At 43.7% G+C, this 26,941-nt stretch overlaps 1 protein-coding gene across 1 annotated transcript; it reads left to right on the top strand.

Annotated features, from left to right (window-relative positions):
- Positions 1-860: 860 nt before the first annotated feature.
- On the top strand, positions 861-26,941 carry LOC142202399 (uncharacterized). The gene is made up of 5 exons (XM_075272494.1): positions 861-1,046; positions 19,795-19,933; positions 22,980-23,059; positions 23,574-23,843; positions 24,037-26,941. The coding sequence occupies exons 1-5, from the start codon at positions 983-985 to the stop codon at positions 24,249-24,251; spliced, it is 768 nt and encodes a 255-aa protein (XP_075128595.1). The 5' UTR covers positions 861-982; the 3' UTR covers positions 24,252-26,941.

Raw genomic sequence — 26,941 nt, 5'->3', positions numbered from 1 at the left:
ATGATAATGACTTCAGAGAACCCCCAAAATTTCAGATTTTTGTACAATTTGTGACAATCCTGGCTCCTCGGGAACCAGGTCACTCATCTTTATTAGAGTCGAGTATGGAGTCTTGGGGATCCTTTTAAGATCATAATGTATATATCATTCTGAAGCATAAACAGTGCATTAGGACATGTTCACACTGACACTAGCCAGGTCTCTGCAGATTAGGGGGATTATATTACATTTCAGGAACAAGATGGCCACCAGTCAGAGAGACCTGATCAAACCCATATGGACTCCCTGAACAAAATAACAAACGCAGATGTGAACCAGGCCTAAGCTGAACACACGAGCACAACACATTTGCTACAATGTATCAGCGCAGGTTACATGTATCAGCCTGGAGTCCTGAGGATTGTCCGGCTGTCCTGTCTTCTGTCCTGATAGTTTGTTACAATGTATCAATGCAGGTAACTTGTATCAGAGGATTGTCCGGACTGGATACAACTGTAACAAACCCTCAGCTGTCCTGTTAGTTTGTTACAATGTATCAATGCAGGTAACTTGTATCAGAGGATTGTCTGGACTGGATACAACTGTAACACACCTTCAGCTGTCCTGTCTTCTGTCCTGATAGTTTGTTACAATGTATCAATGCAGGTAACTTGTATCAGAGGATTGTCCGGACTGGATACAACTGTAACAAACCCTCAGCTGTGACAAGTGTTAGGTGACAGCAGGATCAGCAGATTGATCACATGACGTGGATGGGAAAGTCCAAAGCAAATGAAAGCGAAACTTGGAAGAAGAGAAGAAGGTCTGGAGAAGGCGAAGACGTGGGAGAGGGGCGGAGAGTGGGGAGAAGAGGGAAGAGACAGAGACAGAGAGAGAGACAGTCAGGAAGCTGGGGACATGTGAGAGACGTGCGAGGCACTCTCCAGGACACCAACATCTGAAGGGTTAATCTTAGTCGTACGAGAGACCTTGTCGTGACAAGATGTGGCGCCCGCGATTTACTACGATTTTCTTCTTCCTGATATTGGAGCTGACTCCGCAGCCAGGTACGTGCCGCACTATATACAGAAGTACAGATGTAGCAGAGCTGAGAAGGTCATATGTAATTTTATCTGCAGGTCTATGGAAAGCAAAGTATGGTGAGCTGTAATGGAAAAGTCAGCTCTGCTACATCTGACCCATTCATCTCTGCTGTATGTGACAATCTCAGCTCTGCTACATCTGACCCATTCATCTCTGCTGTATGTGACTAGCTGAGCACTGCTACATCTGACCCATTCATCTCTGCTGTATGTGACAATCTCAGCTCTGCTACATCTGACCCATTCATCTCTGCTGTATGTGACTAGCTGAGCACTGCTACATCTGACAAACTCATCTCTGCTACATCTGACCCATTCATCTCTGCTGTATGTGACAATCTCAGCTCTACTACATCTACTGTAACAATCTCAGCTCTGCTACATCTGACCAATTCATCTCTGCTGTATGTGACTATCTCAGCTCTTCTACATGTGACAGACTCATCTCTGCTGTGTTTTATGTGACAACCACTATGGCCACCATTACGGCTCCTATGGGGATTTTCCCAGAAGCCATTCGGACCAGTTGGGCAGTCACATGTACATGAGTCACGTTAAGGACAAGAACCCTTAAAGGAGCAGTAACAGTAGCTGTAGTGGCTGACACCCAGCTTTCCCAGGGGCAGATACTGTTTTCTTTGGATTTTAGGGATCAGTATGGTTCCTCAGTTTGCCTCGGTCAGGGATCCACATGGGTCATTTCCCAGCCTGTCCTCAGTAGATGTATACATACAGTAGATATATATAGATATATATACAGACATATCTGAGTATAACGTGATGGTTCATGAGTGTGACCAAATACCATGAAGCTCAGGTCTCACAAGCCCCTGCATGTCCTGACTGTGCCCGGCTGGGAGTTGTAGTCGGAGTGCTAGAGGATGGAAAGTGCTGCTGTATAGAAGATTGGGAGTTGTAGCTGGTGTGGTGTGATGTAGGATTGTATGGCACCATATAGCACTATTACCGTATGTGCAGACTTTATGGAAGTAGTATATGGCAGTGTTATGTAGACTCTGTATGGCAGTGTTATATAGGTACTGATGGCTGTGTTATATAGGTACTGTATGGCAGTATTTTGTAGACCCTGTATGGAAATGTTATATATGCACTGTATGGCAGTGCTTTGTAGACCCGGTATGGCAGTGTTATATAGGTACTGTATGGCAGAGTTATACAGGCACAGTATAGCAGTGTAATATAGGTGCAGTATGGCAGTGTTATGTCTGTTATACTGGCCATTATTACTGCCCCTTATACTGTCCGTTATATTCTCCCTTATACTGTCCATTATACTCTCCTTTATACTGTCCCTTATACCCTCCCTTATACTATCCTTTATACTGTCCCTTATACTATCCGTTATATTGTCCCTTATACTGTCTGTTATACTCTCCCTTATACTATCCTTTATACTCTCCCTTATACTGTCCCTTATATTGTACCTTATACTGTCCCTTATACTTTCCCTTATACTCTCCCTTATACTGTCCCTTATACTGCCCCTTATACTGTCCCTTATACTGTCCCTTATACTCTCCCTTATACTGTCCCTTATACTTTCCCTTATACTCTCCCTTATACTGTCCCTTATACTCTCCCTTATACTCTCCCTTATACTTTCCCTTATACTCTCCCTTATACTGTCCCTTATACTCTCCCTTATACTCTCCCTTATACTCTCCCTTATACTTTCCCTTATACTCTCCCTTATACTTTCCCTTATACTGTCCCTTATACTGTCCCTTATACTCTCCCTTATACTCTCCCTTATACTGTCCCTTATACTGTCCCTTATACTCTTCCTTATACTCTCCCCTATACTGTCCCTTATACTGTCCGTTATACTCTCCGTTATACTCTCCCTTATACTCTCCCTTATACTGTCCGTTATACTCTCCCTTATACTTTCCCTTATACTCTCCCTTATACTGTCCCTTATACTGTCCCTTATACTCTCCCTTATACTGTCCCTTATACTCTCCCTTATACTGTCCCTTATACTGTCCCTTATACTGTCCGTTATACTCTCCCTTATACTGTCCCTTATACTCTCCCTTATACTCTCCCTTATACTGTCCCTTATACTGTCCCTTATACTCTTCCTTATACTCTCCCCTATACTGTCCCTTATACTGTCCGTTATACTCTCCGTTATACTCTCCCTTATACTCTCCCTTATACTGTCCGTTATACTATCCCTTATACTGTCCCTTATACTCTCCCTTATACTGTCCCTTATACTGTCCCTTATACTATCCCTTATACTGTCCGTTATACTCTCCCTTATACTGTCCGTTATACTCTCCCTTATACTGTCCCTTATACTATCCGTTATACTCTCCCTTATACTGTCCCTTATACTCTCCCTTATACTGTCCCTTATACTCTCCCTTATACTCTCCCTTATACTGTCCCTTATACTCTCCCTTATACTCTCCCTTATACTGTCCCTTATACTGTCCCTTATACTATCCCTTATACTCTCCCTTATACTCTCCCTTATACTGTCCCTTATACTCTCCCTTATACTGTCCCTTATACTATCCCTTATACTGTCCGTTATACTCTCCCTTATACTCTCCCTTATACTCTCCCTTATACTCTCCCTTATACTGTCCCTTATACTCTCCCTTATACTGTCCCTTATACTGTCCCTTATACTTTCCCTTATACTCTCCCTTATACTCTCCCTTATACTCTCCCTTATACTGTCCCTTATACTCTCCCTTATACTGTCCCTTATACTCTCCCTTATACTGTCCCTTATACTATCCCTTATACTGTACGTTATACTCTCCCTTATACTCTCCCTTATACTCTCCCTTATACTGTCCCTTATACTCTCCCTTATACTGTCCCTTATACTCTCCCTTATACTCTCCCTTATACTGTCCCTTATACTCTCCCTTATACTGTCCCTTATACTGTCCCTTATACTTTCCCTTATACTCTCCCTTATACTGTCCCTTATACTCTCCCTTATACTGTCCCTTATACTATCCCTTATACTGTCCCTTATACTCTCCCTTATACTCTCCCTTATACTGTCCCTTATACTCTCCCTTATACTGTCCCTTATACTGTCCCTTATACTATCCCTTATACTGTCCGTTATACTCTCCCTTATACTCTCCCTTATACTCTCCCTTATACTGTCCCTTATACTTTCCCTTATACTCTCCCTTATACTGTCCCTTATACTCTCCCTTATACTGTCCCTTATACTCTCCCTTATACTGTCCCTTATACTCTCCCTTATACTCTCCCTTATACTGTCCCTTATACTGTCCCTTATACTCTTCCTTATACTCTCTCCTATACTGTCCCTTATACTCTCCCTTATACTCTCCCTTATACTGTCCCTTATACTTTCCCTTATACTCTCCCTTATACTGTCCCTTATACTCTCCCTTATACTGTCCCTTATACTCTCCCTTATACTGTCCCTTATACTGTCCCTTATACTCTCCCTTATACTATCCCTTACACTCTCCCTTATACTCTCCCTTATACTCTCCCTTATACTGTCCCTTATACTATCCCTTATACTGTCCGTTATACTCTCCCTTATACTCTCCCTTATACTGTCCCTTATACTCTCCCTTATACTGTCCCTTATACTCTCCCTTATACTCTCCCTTATACTGTCCCTTATACTCTCCCTTATACTGTCCCTTATACTGTCCCTTATACTTTCCCTTATACTCTCCCTTATACTGTCCCTTATACTCTCCCTTATACTGTCCCTTATACTGTCCCTTATACTATCCCTTACACTCTCCCTTATACTGTCCCTTATACTCTCCCTTATACTGTCCCTTATACTATCCCTTATACTGTCCGTTATACTCTCCCTTATACTGTCCCTTATACTCTCCCCTATACTGTCCCTTATACTGTCCGTTATACTGTCCCTTATACTCTTCCTTATACTCTCCCCTATACTATCCCTTATACTGTCCGTTATACTCTCCGTTATACTGTCCCTTATACTGTCCCTTATACTCTTCCTTATACTCTCCCCTATACTGTCCCTTATACTGTCCGTTATACTCTCCCTTATACTCTCCCTTATACTGTCCGTTATAATCTCCCTTATACTGTCCCTTATACTATCCCTTATACTGTCCCTTATACTCTCCCTTATACTGTCCCTTATACTGTCCCTTATACTGTCCCTTATACTATCCCTTATACTGTCCGTTATACTCTCCCTTATTCTGTCCGTTATACTGTCCCTTATACTGTCCCTTATACTCTCCCTTATACTGTCCCTTATACTATCCCTTATACTGTCCGTTATACTCTCCCTTATACTCTCCCTTATACTGTCCCTTATACTCTCCCTTATACTGTCCCTTATACTGTCCCTTATACTATCCCTTATACTGTCCGTTATACTCTCCCTTATACTGTCCCTTATACTCTCCCTTATACTGTCCCTTATACTGTCCCTTATACTCTTCCTTATACTCTCCCCTATACTGTCCCTTATACTGTCCGTTATACTCTCCGTTATACTCTCCCTTATACTCTCCCTTATACTGTCCGTTATACTATCCCTTATACTGTCCCTTATACTCTCCCTTATACTATCCCTTATACTGTCCGTTATACTCTCCCTTATACTGTCCCTTATACTCTCCCTTATACTGTCCCTTATACTATCCCTTATACTGTCCCTTATACTCTCCCTTATACTCTCCCTTATACTGTCCCTTATACTCTCCCTTATACTGTCCCTTATACTCTCCCTTATACTGTCCCTTATACTGTCCCTTATACTATCCCTTATACTCTCCCTTATACTGTCCCTTATACTGTCCCTTATACTCTTCCTTATACTCTCCCCTATACTGTCCCTTATACTGTCCGTTATACTCTCCGTTATACTCTCCCTTATACTGTCCGTTATACTCTCCCTTATACTGTCCCTTATACTATCCCTTATACTGTCCCTTATACTGTCCCTTATACTGTCCCTTATACTGTCCCTTATACTATCCCTTATACTGTCCGTTATACTGTCCCTTATACTGTCCCTTATACTCTCCCTTATACTGTCCCTTATACTATCCCTTATACTGTCCATTATACTCTCCCTTATACTCTCCCTTATACTGTCCCTTATACTCTCCCTTATACTGTCCCTTATACTGTCCCTTATACTATCCCTTATACTGTCCGTTATACTCTCCCTTATACTGTCCCTTATACTCTCCCTTATACTGTCCCTTATACTATCCCTTATACTCTCCCTTATACTGTCCCTTATACTGTCCCTTATACTGTCCCTTATACTCTCCCTTATACTGTCCCTTATACTCTCCCTTATACTGTCCCTTATACTCTCCCTTATACTGTCCCTTATACTGTCCCTTATACTGTCCCTTATACTATCCCTTATACTCTCCCTTATACTGTCCCTTATACTGTCCCTTATACTCTTCCTTATACTCTCCCCTATACTGTCCCTTATACTGTCAGTTATACTCTCCGTTATACTCTCCCTTATACTCTCCCTTATACTGTCCGTTATACTCTCCCTTATACTGTCCCTTATACTATCCCTTATACTGTCCCTTATACTGTCCCTTATACTGTCCCTTATACTATCCCTTATACTGTCCGTTATACTGTCCCTTATACTGTCCCTTATACTCTCCCTTATACTGTCCCTTATACTATCCCTTATACTGTCCGTTATACTCTCCCTTATACTCTCCCTTATACTGTCCCTTATACTCTCCCTTATACTGTCCCTTATACTCTTCCTTATACTCTCCCTTATACTATCCCTTATACTGTCCGTTATACTGTCCCTTATACTCTCCCTTATACTCTCCCTTATACTTTCCCTTATACTGTCCCTTATACTATCCCTTATACTGTCCGTTATACTCTCCCTTATACTCTCCCTTATACTGTCCCTTATACTATCCCTTATACTGTCCGTTATACTCTCCCTTATACTCTCCCTTATACTGTCCCTTATACTCTCCCTTATACTGTCCCTTATACTGTCCCTTATACTATCCCTTATACTGTCCGTTATACTCTCCCTTATACTGTCCCTTATACTCTCCCTTATACTGTCCCTTATACTGTCCCTTATACTCTTCCTTATACTGTCCCTTATACTGTCCGTTATACTCTCCGTTATACTCTCCCTTATACTCTCCCTTATACTGTCCGTTATACTATCCCTTATACTGTCCCTTATACTCTCCCTTATACTATCCCTTATACTGTCCGTTATACTCTCCCTTATACTGTCCCTTATACTCTCCCTTATACTGTCCCTTATACTATCCCTTATACTGTCCCTTATACTCTCCCTTATACTCTCCCTTATACTGTCCCTTATACTCTCCCTTATACTGTCCCTTATACTGTCCCTTATACTATCCCTTATACTCTCCCTTATACTGTCCCTTATACTGTCCCTTATACTCTTCCTTATACTCTCCCCTATACTGTCCCTTATACTGTCCGTTATACTCTCCGTTATACTCTCCCTTATACTCTCCCTTATACTGTCCGTTATACTCTCCCTTATACTGTCCCTTATACTATCCCTTATACTGTCCCTTATACTCTCCCTTATACTGTCCCTTATACTGTCCCTTATACTGTCCCTTATACTATCCCTTATACTGTCCGTTATACTGTCCCTTATACTGTCCCTTATACTCTCCCTTATACTGTCCCTTATACTATCCCTTATACTGTCCATTATACTCTCCCTTATACTCTCCCTTATACTGTCCCTTATACTCTCCCTTATACTGTCCCTTATACTGTCCCTTATACTATCCCTTATACTGTCCGTTATACTCTCCCTTATACTGTCCCTTATACTCTCCCTTATACTGTCCCTTATACTATCCCTTATACTCTCCCTTATACTGTCCCTTATACTGTCCCTTATACTGTCCCTTATACTCTCCCTTATACTCTCCCTTATACTGTCCCTTATACTCTCCCTTATACTGTCCCTTATACTGTCCCTTATACTATCCCTTATACTCTCCCTTATACTGTCCCTTATACTGTCCCTTATACTCTTCCTTATACTCTCCCCTATACTGTCCCTTATACTGTCAGTTATACTCTCCGTTATACTCTCCCTTATACTCTCCCTTATACTGTCCGTTATACTCTCCCTTATACTGTCCCTTATACTATCCCTTATACTGTCCCTTATACTCTCCCTTATACTGTCCCTTATACTGTCCCTTATACTATCCCTTATACTGTCCGTTATACTGTCCCTTATACTGTCCCTTATACTCTCCCTTATACTGTCCCTTATACTATCCCTTATACTGTCCGTTATACTCTCCCTTATACTCTCCCTTATACTGTCCCTTATACTCTCCCTTATACTGTCCCTTATACTCTTCCTTATACTCTCCCTTATACTATCCCTTATACTGTCCGTTATACTGTCCCTTATACTCTCCCTTATACTCTCCCTTATACTTTCCCTTATACTGTCCCTTATACTATCCCTTATACTGTCCGTTATACTCTCCCTTATACTCTCCCTTATACTGTCCCTTATACTATCCCTTATACTGTCCGTTATACTCTCCCTTATACTCTCCCTTATACTGTCCCTTATACTCTCCCTTATACTGTCCCTTATACTGTCCCTTATACTATCCCTTATACTGTCCGTTATACTCTCCCTTATACTGTCCCTTATACTCTCCCTTATACTGTCCCTTATACTGTCCCTTATACTCTTCCTTATACTGTCCCTTATACTGTCCGTTATACTCTCCGTTATACTCTCCCTTATACTCTCCCTTATACTGTCCGTTATACTATCCCTTATACTGTCCCTTATACTCTCCCTTATACTATCCCTTATACTGTCCGTTATACTCTCCCTTATACTGTCCCTTATACTCTCCCTTATACTGTCCCTTATACTATCCCTTATACTGTCCCTTATACTCTCCCTTATACTCTCCCTTATACTGTCCCTTATACTCTCCCTTATACTGTCCCTTATACTCTCCCTTATACTGTCCCTTATACTGTCCCTTATACTATCCCTTATACTCTCCCTTATACTGTCCCTTATACTGTCCCTTATACTCTTCCTTATACTCTCCCCTATACTGTCCCTTATACTGTCCGTTATACTCTCCGTTATACTCTCCCTTATACTCTCCCTTATACTGTCCGTTATACTCTCCCTTATACTGTCCCTTATACTATCCCTTATACTGTCCCTTATACTCTCCCTTATACTGTCCCTTATACTGTCCCTTATACTGTCCCTTATACTATCCCTTATACTGTCCGTTATACTGTCCCTTATACTGTCCCTTATACTCTCCCTTATACTGTCCCTTATACTATCCCTTATACTGTCCATTATACTCTCCCTTATACTCTCCCTTATACTGTCCCTTATACTCTCCCTTATACTGTCCCTTATACTGTCCCTTATACTATCCCTTATACTGTCCGTTATACTCTCCCTTATACTGTCCCTTATACTCTCCCTTATACTGTCCCTTATACTGTCCCTTATACTATCCCTTATACTCTCCCTTATACTGTCCCTTATACTGTCCCTTATACTGTCCCTTATACTCTCCCTTATACTGTCCCTTATACTGTCCCTTATACTCTCCCTTATACTCTCCCTTATACTGTCCCTTATACTCTCCCTTATACTGTCCCTTATACTGTCCCTTATACTATCCCTTATACTCTCCCTTATACTGTCCCTTATACTGTCCCTTATACTCTTCCTTATACTCTCCCCTATACTGTCCCTTATACTGTCAGTTATACTCTCCGTTATACTCTCCCTTATACTCTCCCTTATACTGTCCGTTATACTCTCCCTTATACTGTCCCTTATACTATCCCTTATACTGTCCCTTATACTCTCCCTTATACTGTCCCTTATACTGTCCCTTATACTATCCCTTATACTGTCCGTTATACTGTCCCTTATACTATCCCTTATACTGTCCGTTATACTGTCCCTTATACTGTCCCTTATACTCTCCCTTATACTGTCCCTTATACTATCCCTTATACTGTCCGTTATACTCTCCCTTATACTCTCCCTTATACTGTCCCTTATACTCTCCCTTATACTGTCCCTTATACTCTTCCTTATACTCTCCCTTATACTATCCCTTATACTGTCCGTTATACTGTCCCTTATACTCTCCCTTATACTCTCCCTTATACTTTCCCTTATACTGTCCCTTATACTATCCCTTATACTGTCCGTTATACTCTCCCTTATACTGTCCCTTATACTCTCCCTTATACTGTCCCTTATACTCTCCCTTATACTCTTCCTTATACTCTCCCTTATACTGTCCCTTATACTCTCCCTTATACTGTCCGTTATACTCTCCCTTATACTGTCCCTTATACTCTCCCTTATACTGTCCGTTATACTCTCCCTTATACTGTCCCTTATACTCTCCCTTATACTGTCCCTTATACTCTCCCTTATACTGTCCCTTATACTCTCCCTTATACTGTCCGTTATACTCTCCCTTATACTGTCCCTTATACTCTCCCTTATACTGTCCGTTATACTCTCCCTTATACTGTCCCTTATACTCTCCCTTATACTGTCCCTTATACTCTCCCTTATACTCTCCCTTATACTCTCCCTTATACTGTCCGTTATACTCTCCCTTATACTATCCCTTATACTGTCCGTTATACTCTCCCTTATACTGTCCCTTATACTGTAGGTTGTTTTTCTGCGCATGCTCAGAAAGCAGAAACAAAAAAAAGCAAAAAAAACTAGCAGATTAAATGGATCAGGTAAAAAAATGAAGCCATTGACATCAGATATAGTGTCCATTAATGTCCATATGATATAGGGGTCTGCGCACTATCACAATGGACATCCAGCATAGTGTGAACCCACCCTTATGTGAGCACTGTAAGGTGGTATTCTTAAGGCACTGAGCAGTTGCACTATGTGTATACTTTATGGCAGTATTATGTTGGCATTTTATAGCACATTGTATAATATATGTGAGTAGTGTATGGTTGTAATATGTGTACATTTATGTATGGGCACTGTATACATTTATTATTTGGGCACTGCATGCTAGTGTTATGTGGGCACTCTTAGGTAGAATTATTTGGGCACTGTTTGGTAATGTTATACGGGCACTGCATGCTAGTGTCATGTGAGCATGGTAGTATTATATAGGCATTATCTGATAGTATTATATGGACACTATAAGCTAGTATTATGTGGACACTCTCTGATAGTCTTATATGGGTACTGTCTGGTAGTATTATGTGGGCACTGTATGCTAGTATTATGTATGCATTATCTGGTAGTATTATATGGGCATTATCTGGTAGAATTATGTATGTATTATATGGTAGTATTATATGGATGCTATATGCTAGTATTATGCGGACACTCTCTGATAGTCTTATATGGGTACTGTATGCTAGTATTATGTATGCATTATCTGGTAGTATTATATGGGCATTATCTGGTAGTATTATATGGGCATTATCTGGTAGTATTATATGGGCATTATCTGGTAGTATTATATGGGCATTATCTGGTAGTATTATATGGGCATTATCTGGTAGTACTATGCATACACTGGCTGGTAGTATTATGTGGGCACTGTATGCTAGTATTATGTATGCATTATCTGGTAGTATTATATGGGCATTATCTGGTAGCATTATCTAAGCACTGTCTGGTAGTATTATGTGGACACTATATGGTAGTATTATATTGGCATTATCTGGTAGTATTATGTACACACTGGCTGGTAGTATTATGTTAGCACTATATGCTAGTATTATGTAGGCGTTATCTGTGAAGGACCCCAAGACCCCAACCATATCTAAGCAGTCCTGTAAGAACAGGTTTTGTCCCCGTTGTTGCTGTAGTCGGAGGGTGTGATGTACAAGCCCGCGCCTGCACCTTATGGGGTTGAGGAGAGTTGTACGACCTACTCACCAGGAAAACAACATGTCCAGAGGTGGCGCAGACTTATTGTTGGCACCCAGCGGGACGCTGACAACTGAACAGTATAAATGTTATTTTCTACCATCGGTGCACACCCAACCGCCAACACACACTCACAGAGGAGCAGCATGCCCAGCTCCTGAAATACTCTGTGCTGCTGGCAACCCAGCTCCACCATAATCTACTCATCTCTACATGACACTTCTCCTGACACTTACATCTCCGACCTCACTTACATTATAATATAGGTGGACTAATCTCACCACAGGACCAGCACAGTCCTCTCCTGAAATACTCTGTGCTGCTACAGAACCTGCTACTTTACACACAGTCATGTCTTTACCTTCCATATACTGACATGAGTCCCATCAGCGCTCACTGCCTCGCACAATATCAGTCTTATAAGACATTGTAACTGAGGTCACATTATTGAGAAGATGTTGATAAATAGTGGAGCGCCCCTTTAAATAAATCGAGTCTGGCTGGCAGTGCTGGCACCAGGAACCTCTCTGCTGTGCTCTCTCCTGGTAACTGATGATGCAGAGCAGCGAGCTCCTGTGATTGGCTGTGCTGTGAGCTGTATACACATCATATCATGTATCATATCATGTATCAGGGACAGGCGGCACTGCTAATATATAGGACATATCAAAGATGGAAGCCAAAAAACAGCTCAGGAAGACACCTACACCTTTATGTGATAAGCCGCACCTCTACCCCCTCCTATATCCCACTGACCCAGTATAATACACAGTATAACGCTCCATATAGCATCATTCCCCATTGTACCCCCACATAATATAATATGCAGCCTGTATAATTTCCCCCTTGTGGCCTCCACGCGGTATAATGTAGTGATGTCACACATGATGGGATTAGATACAGCTCAGTATACAGTATCACACAGGATAGGATTAGATACACAGCTCAGTATACTGTATCACACAGGATAGGATTAGATACAGCTCAGTATACAGTATCATACAGGATAGGATTAGATACACAGCTCAGTATACAGTATCACACAGGATAGGATTAGATACACAGCTCAGTATACAGTATCACACAGGATAGGATTAGATACACAGCTCAGTATACATTATCACACAGGATAGGATTAGATACACAGCTCAGTATACAGTATCACACAGGATGGGATTAGATACACAGCTCAGTATACAGTATCACACAGGATGGGATTAGATACACAGCTCAGTATACAGTATCACACAGGATAGGATTAGATACACAGCTCAGTATACAGTATCACACAGGATAGGATTAGATACACAGCTCAGTATACAGTATCACACAGGATAGGATTAGATACACAGCTCAGCAGACAGTATCACACAGGATAGGATTAGATACACCACTCAGCAGTCAGTATCACACAGGATAGGATTAGATACACAGCTCAGTATACAGTATCACACAGGATAGGATTAGATACACAGCTCAGTATACAGTATCACACAGGATAGGATTAGATACACAGCTCAGTATACAGTATCACACAGGATAGGATTAGATACACAGCTCAGTATACAGTATCACACAGGATAGAATTAGATACACAGCTCAGTATACAGTATCATACAGGATGGGATTAGATACACAGCTCAGTATACAGTATCACACAGGGTAGGATTAGATACACAGCTCAGTATACGGTATCACACATGATAGGATTAGATACACAGCTCAGTAGACAGTATCACACAGGATAGGATTAGATACACAGCTCAGTAGACAGTATCACACAGGATAGGATTAGATACACAGCTCAGTAGACAGTATCATACAGGATAGGATTAGATACACAGCTCAGTAGACAGTATCACACAGGATAGGATTAGATACACAGCTCAGTAGACAGTATCACACAGGATAGGATTAGATACACAGCTCAGTATCACACAGGATAGGATTAGATACACAGCTCAGCATACAGTATCACACAGGATAGGATTAGATACACAGCTCAGGATGTTGTGGTCCTGACATATGTAAATACTATTAACCTCTTATTCTTTGGTTATGACCCTTGTGTGACCGAGAACCTACAAAGATCTCTTTGTTATATGGCACAGTTATTGCCTGGCACAGCCCAGGGGGTGCTGGAGGGGCACACACAATGCCTGATATGAATACAAAGGGCTTCTCTGTTGGTGAGATGGGGTGACTGCTGAGGCGCCCCCTAGTGTTGGCTGAAATTGTCATGCAGTCCCGGCAGTTGTAACATAACAGGCACCAGTTGTTTCCTCCTCAGGTCATATGGTAGGTAACTTGTCACTGCAGTACCATTTTTCACCCTCTTTTGCCTGGCAAATAGTTCCTATTGACACTAATGCAACAGCGCCCCCATCTGGAATTTAGCTGGAATATAACTTTTTGCATCGGTGACTGACACTTTCTGGGGGCATCTGGTGCTGATAGACTATAGGTGGCATCTAGGGCGCCTATGGGAGCTCTAACTGCCAAACTCAAGGTAGGAGACTTGTGCCTGGTACACTAGTGAGGGGCATTAGTGACTGCGGCATGTGGGGCACTGGTGGCACTGTCATAGGGGCATTAGTGACTGCTGAACATCTGGGGTACTTATAGGGTATCTGTGACTTGCATGCTTCTAACTGTCAAACTCTGGGAGTATCTGAAGCTGAGACTCTCATTATACACCACTGGGGCTGGCACCTTGGCAGGGGTATTGATGATGGGGGCACCTGAGTCTCCTGGGGGGCAGGCGCTGGCAACTGCTGAACTCTAGGGTGTATCGGTACCTGATGGCACCATAATGGGGATACCCGGGCACCTATATGGCCTCTATTATTGGCACCGCTTATCTAAAGGACACCGAGATTACGGCAGGTAATAGTCTAACCTTCCTGAGAGCAGAGAATGCGGAGACCGTGCCAGGACCTGCGCCTTTCTGTTACAATGTGTCATAACAACATCACAATGCCTGGAATGAGTCTAGACCTGCCCCAGGGGCTTCACCTGCCAAGCCCGAACTGGAGGAATGCTGTGAAGATCTCCAAACCATGTCCTGAGCTGGTCATACATCAGCCGGGGTCTAGAACAGGAGGCAGCCATGCATGAGGGGCAATGCTATGTGCTTGTGGTCATGTGATCGGGGTAGATGAGGGCGCCTCGCCAGTATTTACATCCAATGCAACCACGAGCATGACAGCTGATAAGAAAAATGGATGGGGAAGTTAAACTGTGCCTCTAGCGCCACCTTGAAGAAGCCCTAGGAGATGAGCCAAACTACCCCACCTGCAGGCAACTGTTTTGAGGCCCTTGTCCTTCTTCAGTGCCAGTAGGGTACTAGTTGGCCAACATCATAATTAGCAATGCACACGACCAGTATACCAGTGGCGTCTCGCCTCTATTTTCGGGGCATAACAAGTACTGGGTCTACCTTGAAGCTCCATCATGGTTTGACTACCACATCATGGATGCATGGCACTAGCTAACCAGTAGGGTACCAGTAGGGTACACCCAACTTTCCTTTATGGCCCCCAGAAGCACCTATGAAGACTAGCCCCAATATAAGCCCTTAGCTATGGCTCCACCTAGTATGAGGAACCTATGTCTATGCCCTGGCCAAATGCCATACAGTTCCCCGTCAAGTGTGGGATCTGTGGTTGGACTTTCCCAGCCCCATATTGGTTGGGCATGGCTCCTGTGACCCAGTTATGGGGAGCAGATTGCTGCACCCATCCTGCCTTAAAGGAACTGCACCAAGTTATCCCTTTATCCATAGCCATGGTACACCACTGCCTATAACCAGAGGAGACCATAAGAAGAGCGGCTTAGCCATATTCAACCTCATAGCCAACCATCTGTACCACCTTATGTACTAAGGCAACGTCTACGTCCTGACTGTCCGGGAGGTTGGCCATGGAGCGTGCATGATGAGAGAGAGAATGGTGCTAGCTCAGACTGATGGCTGTATCTAAGCTCGCCAACACCTCCGGACACAAGTGATAAGTAGCCCAAAGCCTTTTAGGTGCTCCGAGCAGGTCTGGTTGGTTCTTTACTGGTGGGCACCTTCTTGGTTGGATCACCAAGTTCTTGCTTCCAGATATGCCATTAAGGCAAGGCTGTGATAGTACAGGACAAGAAGTGTTGTCATGGGAGCAACACAGTAAAAATAAGGCTGTACTTGGCCATGCATCACAATGGTAGTGGAGACTTGGCAGAGTCTAAGTGTAGACAGGCCAGATGTCTATCGGATGCTTTGCAGAACGTCTATGGCAGTATTAATAAGCTCCGCTGAGAGTTGCTCCTGCCTGGAGCGCAGACATGAGGTTCTGTAACCGGAGACTTTAACTTTGTCAAAACTTCTGATTCTCATGAGAGGAATGACAGGAATGAGACAGATCACATAGGACATAATACAGGGGGCACCAAATACTGTCAGAACCTCAGATGGCGCTATTGGGGTACTCTGAGGGCGGTAGAGAGGACTGTGATGGTACTATAGGGGTACTCTGAGGGCAGTAGAGAGGGCTCTGATGGTACTATTGGGGCACTCTGAGGGCAATAGAGAGGTCTCTGATGGTACTATTGGGGTACTCTGAGGGCAGTAGAGAGGTCTCTGATGGTACTATTGGGGTACTCTGAGGGCAGTAGAGAGGACTCTGATGGTACTATTGGGATACTCTGAGGGCAGTAGAGAGGGCTCTGATGGTACTATGGAGGGTACTCTGAGGGCAGTAGAGAGGGCTCTGATGGTACTATGGAGGGTACTCTGAGGGCAGTAGAGAGGGCTCTGATGGTACTATTGGGGTACTCTGAGAGCAATACAGAGGACTCTGACGTCAATATGGAGGGCACTCTGAGGGCGGTAGAGAAGATTCTGATGGTACTATGGCGGGCATTCTGATGACACTGTCGAAAACACAACGGAGGGCACTCTTACAACACTGTGGAGGACACTCTAATGGGAGTAGGGAGGATTCTGATGACACCATTGAAGGCACTCTGAGGAAATTGTTGTAGATACTCCAATGACACTATTAAGAACACTATGATGACCTCATTGAGCACACTGTGATGACACCGTTGAGCACACTCTGATGTTGATGGGTCCACTCACCAGCTTCTAAGGCTTGGACGTCCCTTTGAGGCTTACCATAAATGATAGGTCTGTAGCCCCACCAATTCCATGTGTAAACGGGGCGCCACTTGATGTACATTGTCATTTCTTACATCTTAAAGACATCTGTTTCTGACTCTTTGACCACGATCATTGTAAGACATGTTAACCAGCAGTGGTGTAGGCCTTATGGAGCACCATCACAGGTTGAGCAGGATCTCCGTATATTAGTGGCCACATGCTGCTGTTGGGGACCAAAATAAGCGAGCCCAGTATGGTCATCCATTACTCATTGTCCACAACCAAACCCCTGATACTTACCCTGTGACACTCTTTACGCCTCGGAAGCTATTACGGTACCTTCTAACAACTCTTTAGACTCGGGTGACATGATGATGGTGACCCATGTCTGGACATGCTCATGTTGATTTCTTCTCCATAACATCTGGTGTAACGTCTCCTTTGACTTGGTCATGACCCAAGCGTGCTCCACGTGAAACAACCCAGCTGCAATGGACGGGTCACCACTCATATGTGGGATGGGACTATTAATAATCTGAGAGCTTGTTCTGTTTGGGATCTTGGTTGGACTTCGCTTGTTACAAGGAACATCTGTTCTAGATTTCAGGAAACCGTTCAGCTGTATTGACCTGGGATTGCTTGTTCTCCGAACCATCTGTAACAGGATGTGGGAAAGGCGTAGGGGTCTCCACTTTGGACAATCTCTGTCAGCTAGATGGGTCCCTTGACAAAAATCTGACACCCGCTGTGTTCTATTGTGAAACCTGACATTTTTTTCTGCAGCACCCCCACAGGGAAAATCAAGCATTACATAACAGCGTTTGAAACATTGGGTTGTCCATGTAATATAGGACAGGACAGTTTCTCCAGAGAGACCAATTGACTTCATAGCCTCTCCTTAGGACAAGGATCCTAGACATGGGGTACACACATTTAAAGGCGGACCCCTGGACAGTAGCTGTATACCCATAGTGTTCTCTCTACTACATACATTATCAGGATTCAGGGGGGTTTTGCCACTTTTCAGCTTCCCCCTTTTTTGCAGACCTCATTGGTCCCACCAACCAGCTGACTTCCTACCTGGGTGACCACCATTTGGGTACATGTACTGTGGTGGTTTCCCATTGAAACCAGTAAGATTAAGTACACAGAACTGGACCGGTTTGGTAAGCTTCTTAAGGGAATGAGGAAGAGGGGGCGAAATTACAAACAGTCTCGCCCCCTAGATGTTTGTTTGGTTCTTTTTGCCGTTCCTTATCTAGGTACTTTCCGCTGCTCATAGAACATTCCACAAACACAGAGTAATGCGAGATTAGACTAGTGCACTATGGGGTTAATCATTAACTGTGTGAGGGTGAGGAGGAGATCACACATCTGCTGGGCTTGTCATGCTTAAAGGAATGTGTCTTTCCACACCTCATCTCCATCTTCTTTAAGGGACAGTTGAAAAATACGAGGCACCATCGCAGTCCTACAAGTGCACACCATCACAATCCTACAAGTACATACTATCACAGTCCTACTAATGCACACCATCACAATCCTACAAGTGCATACTATCACAGTCCTACTAATGCATGCTATCATAGTCCTACTAGTGCACATTATCACAGTCCTACTAAAGCATACTATCACAGTCCTACTAATGCACACCCTCACAGTCCTACTAATGCACACCATCACAGTCCTACAAGTGCATACCATCACAGTCCTACTAATGCACACCCTCACAGTCCTACTAATACACACCATCACAGTCCTACAAGTGCATACTATCACAGTGCTACTAATGCACACCCTCACAGTCCTACTAGTGCACACTTAACCTGCCCTACCAGGGCACCATACAATTTCTCCCAAAGTGTACAGAATCATAGTTACATTGGAGCATACATTTACAGCCCTACTTGTGCACACTTTTCTAGTCTTACCAATACATAGAGAACCATCACAGTCCTACTAGTGCACATTTGCAGGGCTACTAATGAACCACTTCACAGTCCCGCTGGTGAAAATTTTCCAGTCCCACCAGGGTAAAGAGTTCCTTACAGATTCAACAAGTGCACTCTATCATAGTCAGAGTAGAGTGTACACACAGCCTACTGCTGCAAACACTGGCAGACCTTTTAGTGGTGCACATTATCACCGCCCCATTGGTAAATACCTTTACAATCCTACTTGTGCCCTTACATACACACCTGCAGCTGGTGCACATTATCACCGTCCTGCTGGAGCGTGCCTATCCTTGTGCACACATACTCACACATACACCTTACACTGATGTACACTGTCATAGACATACTGTGCTATACTTCCACAATCCTACTTGTGCACACACACTTTATGCTGGTGTTCATCGTACCATTGCTATTGCCACAAAATTAGTGCACACAACCGATTCTGCAGTGCTCACTACTATCCCATTCTCCCCGGTGCGCACCTTCATACACCGGGTGTATCTTTCTTCATGTTACTGTATTTTTGCAGTCACCTCTCTCTTTGCCTTCGCACTTGTTCACTATATATGATAATGTAGGGACTGTCTTCACTCTCCTGATCCATTGTCTCTTGTCTCTTCTCAGGTGTCTCACAAATCTCCAATGTCCTAAATTCCTGTCCAGAATGTAAAGGAAGATTACTTAAGGATGGACACCTGACGGAAAAATTTTACAAAACTTTGGTTCAAAATGCCAATTATTCGCACTGCCCGCACCATGTCAAGTAAGAGAGCGCGTTTCTGCTCGTCGTATGGATGCTAGTTATACATATAACTATACATAGAAGCTCCCTCTAGTGGTGGGCGGTCCCAGGGTGTCATCTGCAGCCCAAGGACCGCCCACCTGACAGGACAGAGCCTAAACTTGTGCTGAAACTATCAGAAATGGTTTCTCAGGAACCGTGCAGGCTAGCGAAAAAATTCCAATTTCCCTGAAATCAGAGGATCGGCCCCTATTGAGGGATGTAAAGAGCTGGAGTTGGTGCAGGTGGTGAAAGGTCGCCTTTAATAGGTAGCACTAGAGATTCAGTTACCGTTCGTATGACTCTGACCACACCCGGAGGGATATGGAACCTGCAACCAGCTGGAGTTGGCCTGGGCCCTGGACAACCATGATAGCGGTCAGGGAAACTGCTATACATATTGATAATGGAAAGGGGCCATTATTATTAAAAATAATAAATACTTCTACTCACCTCTCCTGGTCTTCTGATGTTTCCTGGCATCCTCTTCTGGGCACTTCTGGCCTGTGACCGAGGTCGCACGCCCCAGATGTCACTATTGGGGCTTGTGACTGGGCCCCTGCGGTCATGTGGTGGTGCACGACGGCATAATAACGTCATTGCGCACCACGTGACTGCTGAGGCCCAATTACAGGCCCCAGTGACATCTGAGGCGAGTGACAAGCAGAAAAGGACTGAAGAAAACAGGATGAAGCAAGGATACCCAGGAGAGGTGAGGTGAGTATAAGTGTTTATTTTTAATCACCTCCTCTGGGCCTCTGCGCATCATACTCAGAGGAGACCCTAGAGAATAATAATAGCAGCAAAGTGGAGGGATGAATCTTAAAAATATTCAGGGAATTTCATGGGGTTTACCTGAAGCGGCTCTCGGGGACTCTTGGGAGCATTTTATACTGTGTGGGGCCACTGTGAAGCATATTATACTGTGTGGGAGCCACTGTGCAGCATGTTATACTGTGTGGGGGTCACTGTGCAGCATATTATACTGTGTGGGGGCCACTGTAAAGCACATTATACTGTGTGGGGGCCACTGTGCAGCATATTATACTGTGTGGGGCCACTGTGGAGCATATAATACTGTGTGGGGGGTCACTGTGCAGCATATTATACTGTGTGGGGCCACTGTGAAGCATATTATACTGTGTGGGGCCACTGTGAAGCATATTATACTGTATGGGGCCACTGTGAAGCATATTATACTGTGTGGGGGGCCACTGTGCAGCATATAATACTGTGTGGGGGTCACTGTGAAGCATATTATACTGTGTGGGGGTCACTGTGAAGCATATTATACTATGTGGGAGTCACTGTGAAGCATATTATACTATGTGGGGGCCACTGTGCAGCATATTATACTGTGTGGGGACCACTGTGCAGCATATTATACTGTATGTGGACCACTGTACAGCATATTATACTGTGTGTGGACCACTGTGCAGCATATTATACTGTGTGGGGGCCACTGTGCAGCATATTATACTGTGTGGGGGCCACTGTGAAGCATATTATACTGTGTGGGGCCACTGTGAAGCATATTATACTGTGTGGGGCCACTGTGAAGAATATTATACTGTGTGGGGCCACTGTGAAGAATATTATACTGTGTGGGGGCCACTGTGAAGCATATTATACTGTGTGTGGCCACTGTGAAGCATATTATACTGTGTGGGGCCACTGTGAAGCATATTATACTGTGTGGGGACCACTGTGAAGCATATTATACGGTGTGGGGCCACTGTGAAGCATATTATACTGTGGGGGGGCCACTGTGCAGCATATTATACTGTGTGGGGGCCACTGTGAAGCATATTATACTGTGTGGGAGCCACTGTGCAGTATATTATACTGTGTGGGGCCACTGTGCAGCATTTTATACTGTGTCGGGCCACTGTGAAGCATATTATACTGTGTGGGGGCCACTATGAAGCATATTATACTGTGTCGGGGCCACTGTGAAACATATTATACTGTGTGGGGGCCACTGTGAAGCATAATATACTGTGTGGGGGCCACTGTGAAGCATATTATACTGTGTGGGGGCCACTGTGAAGCATATTATACTGTGTGGGGGCCACTGTGAAGCATATTATACTGTGTGGGGGCCACTGTGAAGCATAATATACTGTGTGGGGGCCACTGTGAAGCATATTATACTGTGTGCGGGCCACTGTGAATCATATTATACTGCGTGGGGGCCACTGTGAAGCATATTATACTGTGTGGGGGCCACTGTGAAGCATATTATACTGTGTGGGGGCCACTGTGCAGCATATTATACTGTGTGGGGCCACTGTGGAGCATATTATACTGTGTGGGGCCACTGTGAAGCATATTATACTGTGTGGGGCCACTGTGAAGCATATTATACTGTGTGGGGCCACTGTGGTTTATATTATACTGTGTGGGGCCACTGTGAAGCATATTATACTGTGTGGGGCCACTGTGAAGCATATTATACTGTGTGGGGCCACTGTGAAGCATAGTCTGCATGGGGGCTACTATGGAGCATGTTATACTGTGTGGGAGCCACTGTTGATCATATTATACTGTGTGGTGTCGCTATGGAACATATTATACTGTGTGGGGCTTCTTCACTATTCACATCACATGCCATCTATTTTATAGCAGCTGTGCACTATTATTACAGGCTGTAATTATATTGTATGGTGATTATATGACAGATCTGTGCAAAGTAAATAGCGAAGGAGTCACAATGCTTGCAAAAGCACCACAGTATCTTCAAAGAGCTGATCAGCAGTGGCCCTGGGTGTTGGACAGATCAGATAGATCCCCTTCAAGTATTTGAGATACCGCTGCAGCACCCATAACACCAGTATCTATCAAGAATACGCTGTAGTGATGGGGTAGGGGGCCCCAGACAAAATTTGCATTGGGTCCACCAAGACTTTAGTTACGCCACTGCCAGCAGGCCCATACTGTATATATCTATTTGACACATCATACCTGTGCCCCATCCTTATTTATTGTCCAGTCTTCTCACTTTGGTGCATTTGCCTTTCATTTTCAGATTTACTCTACCAAAAGGAATTGCCTGTGCTGAAAATTCTATGCCATGGGTGCGCAACATCACCAAATGCATTGACCAAGGTGAGATCGTCCCCTCTACTATAAGCAGTAAGACATAGACTATAGATGGTGACATTGTTACTGCTAGTCTCCAAACTCCGCAACTCCAAAGGAGGATAGAATTGTCTACAATCAGACCAGAGCTTCATATATACAAGGAAAATTTTATATAGATAATGAGATATGAGATAGATAGAGAGAGAGAGAGAGAGAGAGAGAGAGAGAGAGAGAGAGAGAGAGAGAGAGAGAGAGAGAGAGAGAGATAGGAGATAGGAGATAGATAGATAGATAGATAGATAGATAGATAGATAGATAGGAGATAGATAGATACATAGATAGATAGATAGATAGATAGATAGATAGATAGATAGGGGATAGATAGATAGATAGATAGATAGATAGATAGATAGATAGATAGATAGATAATGAAATGGTTGCAGCACTTTATTATTGGCACCTGTCATCTCTTATACTGAGTTCTGAGTTGCCTTCTATGTCATTGTCATGTCTAATAATCTTGGTCTCCTCTTTGCAGGTAGGACTCCTTGTCTATCGGCATCTGAAAATAAGCAAGATTTTTCCAAAGGCTCCAAGGACAAACCACCCACAATCACGGAAGAATCCACAACATCTACAGCCAAAACAGTCCCCTTCCTAAAACTGTCCACACAGACCTGGAAAGGAGGAACATCAAAGCCTTCAGAGCCTCCTACAGCCAGACCTGCTACCACACAGAACCTCCTAGAGACCATCGGCCTCACCACCACTGGACCAGACTCACAGCTGAATAACGACCTACTGCATGGTGGGTCGCGGGGTGGGACTGGGGATATCATGACATATTGATAAAAATGGATGAGTGGCGTTTGAAGTGATGGCTGGTGACTTCTTCATGGCCATGGAAAGTGGTCTGTGGACTTAGTCAACATTGATTATTTGGCCTTGAGTATCTCAATCTTGCCGTGTCTAAAACTCCACCTTCTCTTCTTTCCTCGCAGGTAATGCCCCTCCAACCGAAAAAGATGAGACGAGGGGCAAAATGAAACACATGACCATAGCCATTATCTCATTGATATTAATCGTCCTGATGATGATGTCTATTGGAATGTACATTTGGTGCAGGAGGACAAGGCTTACTAATTGTAAGAATCATTGCAACGAAGAATCTGTGAGCTACAAACGAACAGCTTTAGAAGACGAGCCAACAGAGTGAAGACCATGAAGTCCAAGGGGTGAAATGTCTCAGAAGCCATGTTTTCTAATCTAGAAGATAAGACTTAGCAGTGGAACCAAATTGCTGGTCGGTTCCAGAACTTCCTCTTAATCATAGTTGCTTACGATTGTACTTTGTGCAACTATTTTCATAGGAAATTTAGGACTGGGTCTGTTGGGAGGGGTTGTAAATACAAAATCTTGGCCACCATTTTGCACCATGGGGTTTCTACAGCTCTCTCTACCTCTACAACAGCAGGAAGTCTTAGCACAGTCTTAAGGAAACCAAACCTATGGAAACCAACATGTGCTCAACACCCTTGATGGGTCGTCTCCTGGTTTGTAGACCCTTCACAACACAAACCTAGTCCTTTCCCTGGCTGAGCCTGACTAAATCAAAACCATATTGAGGAACTTGATGGCCACCATGGGCTGAAATATGGAACAGTCCAACCTACTCTCTCGTGAGGATACTAGTGGTTTCCACCAACCTTATCTTCTCAGTATGGAGATGATGGAGTTAAACCTTGGTCTCATCCTACAGTATCTCTACCAGCTGTCCTCATTGGCCAACAAAAGGGGAATTTTTGGTCTGCTAGGACCGGTCTTGTGTCTCGGTGATGTCATGACTGCCACTTGTCATAGCGAAACAGTTACTTCTCCAAAAAATTATTCACTCTCTGAAAAGTCATGATTTTCTGCTGATAAATGTCACTTTGTTTGCATGGACAACCGCAAAATTATAGGATCTGCAACAATCTGAACCCCCGGACTCAAAACCATTATCTGCACGAACACCCAGTGCAACACGTTACAATTACCCCAAGTCTTTGGAACGGGTTGTTACCCAACAAATTGTACAATAGAGCTATAGGCTTCACCTCACCTACTCCTGATGAAGGATTGGTGGCCAAAGGATTGGAAAAGGGGGGTTGACTCCGCCCTTTATTATGAAATTAACCCTTAAGGTTTTTTAATTTTACTAATCTTCTGTTATAAGAAGGAACGCATTGCCATAGGAGATCCTGCAGATGTAATGTTTTTGTTTTTATTGTTCATCGAATGCCGTAACGTTGCAATGCTGGGAATTGTAAGAAGTTCTAAAAGCAGGGACCTAAAGGAAACAGGAAGTGTACCCTAAAAAGGACCAAAAGGGGGGGGGGGGGGCTGCAACGTGCAATATAAGATACTACAAGGGCTTTTTCTCTTAATAGGAAGATATTTGGGGTCCTTTTTCTCTGGATCAATGCTTCAGGATAAAGGGGTGAACTTTATGTAGTCAATGGTAGGTGTCCATGACCCAAAGATTGGGGCACCACTTCAGTAGAAAAGTACAAAATCTACTGAGCTGCCCTGGTCGGGGCACATTGACAAAGACAGAGTGTGAGTTTTGGGGATCTTTAAGCCCTCAAAACGGTTACAGTACACAGTTATGTAGGATTCTGTCTTGCCATCTAGGGTAAGGTCTTCATCGGTGATGTCATATAGACCCATTGTCCCCTGACGTAGAAGATATTTATAAGGTCCTTACTATCTCCTGTAGATCAGGAGGGCCTGCTGTATCCAATGCCTGGTGGTCAAGAGGGCAGTAGCGTGGACAGGTATAAGTTGTCCTTGTTGATCGAGTTACCGTCCGGTCCCTGAGGATCAATGATCAGTCAACATCTAGTCCTTGGTTATCGATGGTACAAAAGGTGATTTTGTTAGCCAATCACTACTTTATTCAATGTCTAGCCCTTGCTGGTTAGTGGTCCAGTTTGTGTTGATCGGCGAAGTCACCATTTTTAGCTGGTGGTCAGTCAGGGCCAGTGAATTCATGTAGCTAGTGGTACAGTTCAGTTCTGTAGTTAGTGATAGGTTCTAGAGCCACCTGATCCCTGGTGGTCTAGTGTCCTGCATGGTTATATGTGGGTTGTATCCAGATGGTCCTTTGGTTTTTGAGCATCCTGGTAATATGTGATCCGGTCCCTGGTGGTCCATTGGTCTGAAAATTTCCCTGATTCTTGGTCATCTGCGAATTTTTCAGGTAATGTTCTCTGACCTCTGGTGGTCTGAGAATTGTTTCTGGTGATGTTTTCTGGTCCCTGGTGGTCTAACAATTCTTCCTGGTGGTATTTTCTAATCCCTGGTGGTCTGAGAATTCTTTGGAGATGTTTTCTGATCCTTCGTGGTCTGAGAGGTCTCCAGGTGATGTTGTCTGATCTCTTGTGGTTGGAGAATATTTTCTGATCCCTGGTGGGCTGAGAACTTTTCTGGTGAACTTGCATGATCCCTGGTGGTTCATTGTCTTGAATTCCTTGAGATAGGACCTCATTACTCCTGGGAATACTTGGCCTGATCCTAGAGTCAACTGACTATACCTAGTAATATGTAGTATGAGTCCTGGTGGTCCAGCGAGGGTGAGATCTATCTGCTGCGGCAGCTTTCTAAGGAGTTTCTGAATCTTACTCTTCAACTGTGTGCATAAGAAATTGCTTAAAGCATCAGGTAAGAACGTCTGCCAGAACTGGGACGTCGTACCAAGAAGAGACGCTCCCACTCCAGCTATGGTACATCCTCCTCTGTGGCCCGACCAAGCACCCCATTGCCGCCTATTGCCTCGATTTAACGTTCTTTGAATATATTTTACGGTCTGATTTGTGTATATATATATTGTTTTGTATTATGTTGTGTGCTATAATTTATCTGTAT

The sequence above is a fragment of the Leptodactylus fuscus genome, chromosome 5 (assembly GCF_031893055.1).
Source record: "Leptodactylus fuscus isolate aLepFus1 chromosome 5, aLepFus1.hap2, whole genome shotgun sequence".
Classification (NCBI taxonomy): Eukaryota; Metazoa; Chordata; class Amphibia; order Anura; family Leptodactylidae; genus Leptodactylus; species Leptodactylus fuscus.
The sequence above is the reverse complement of the archived record's forward strand: the minus strand, read 5'-3'. Positions and strand labels throughout refer to the sequence as shown.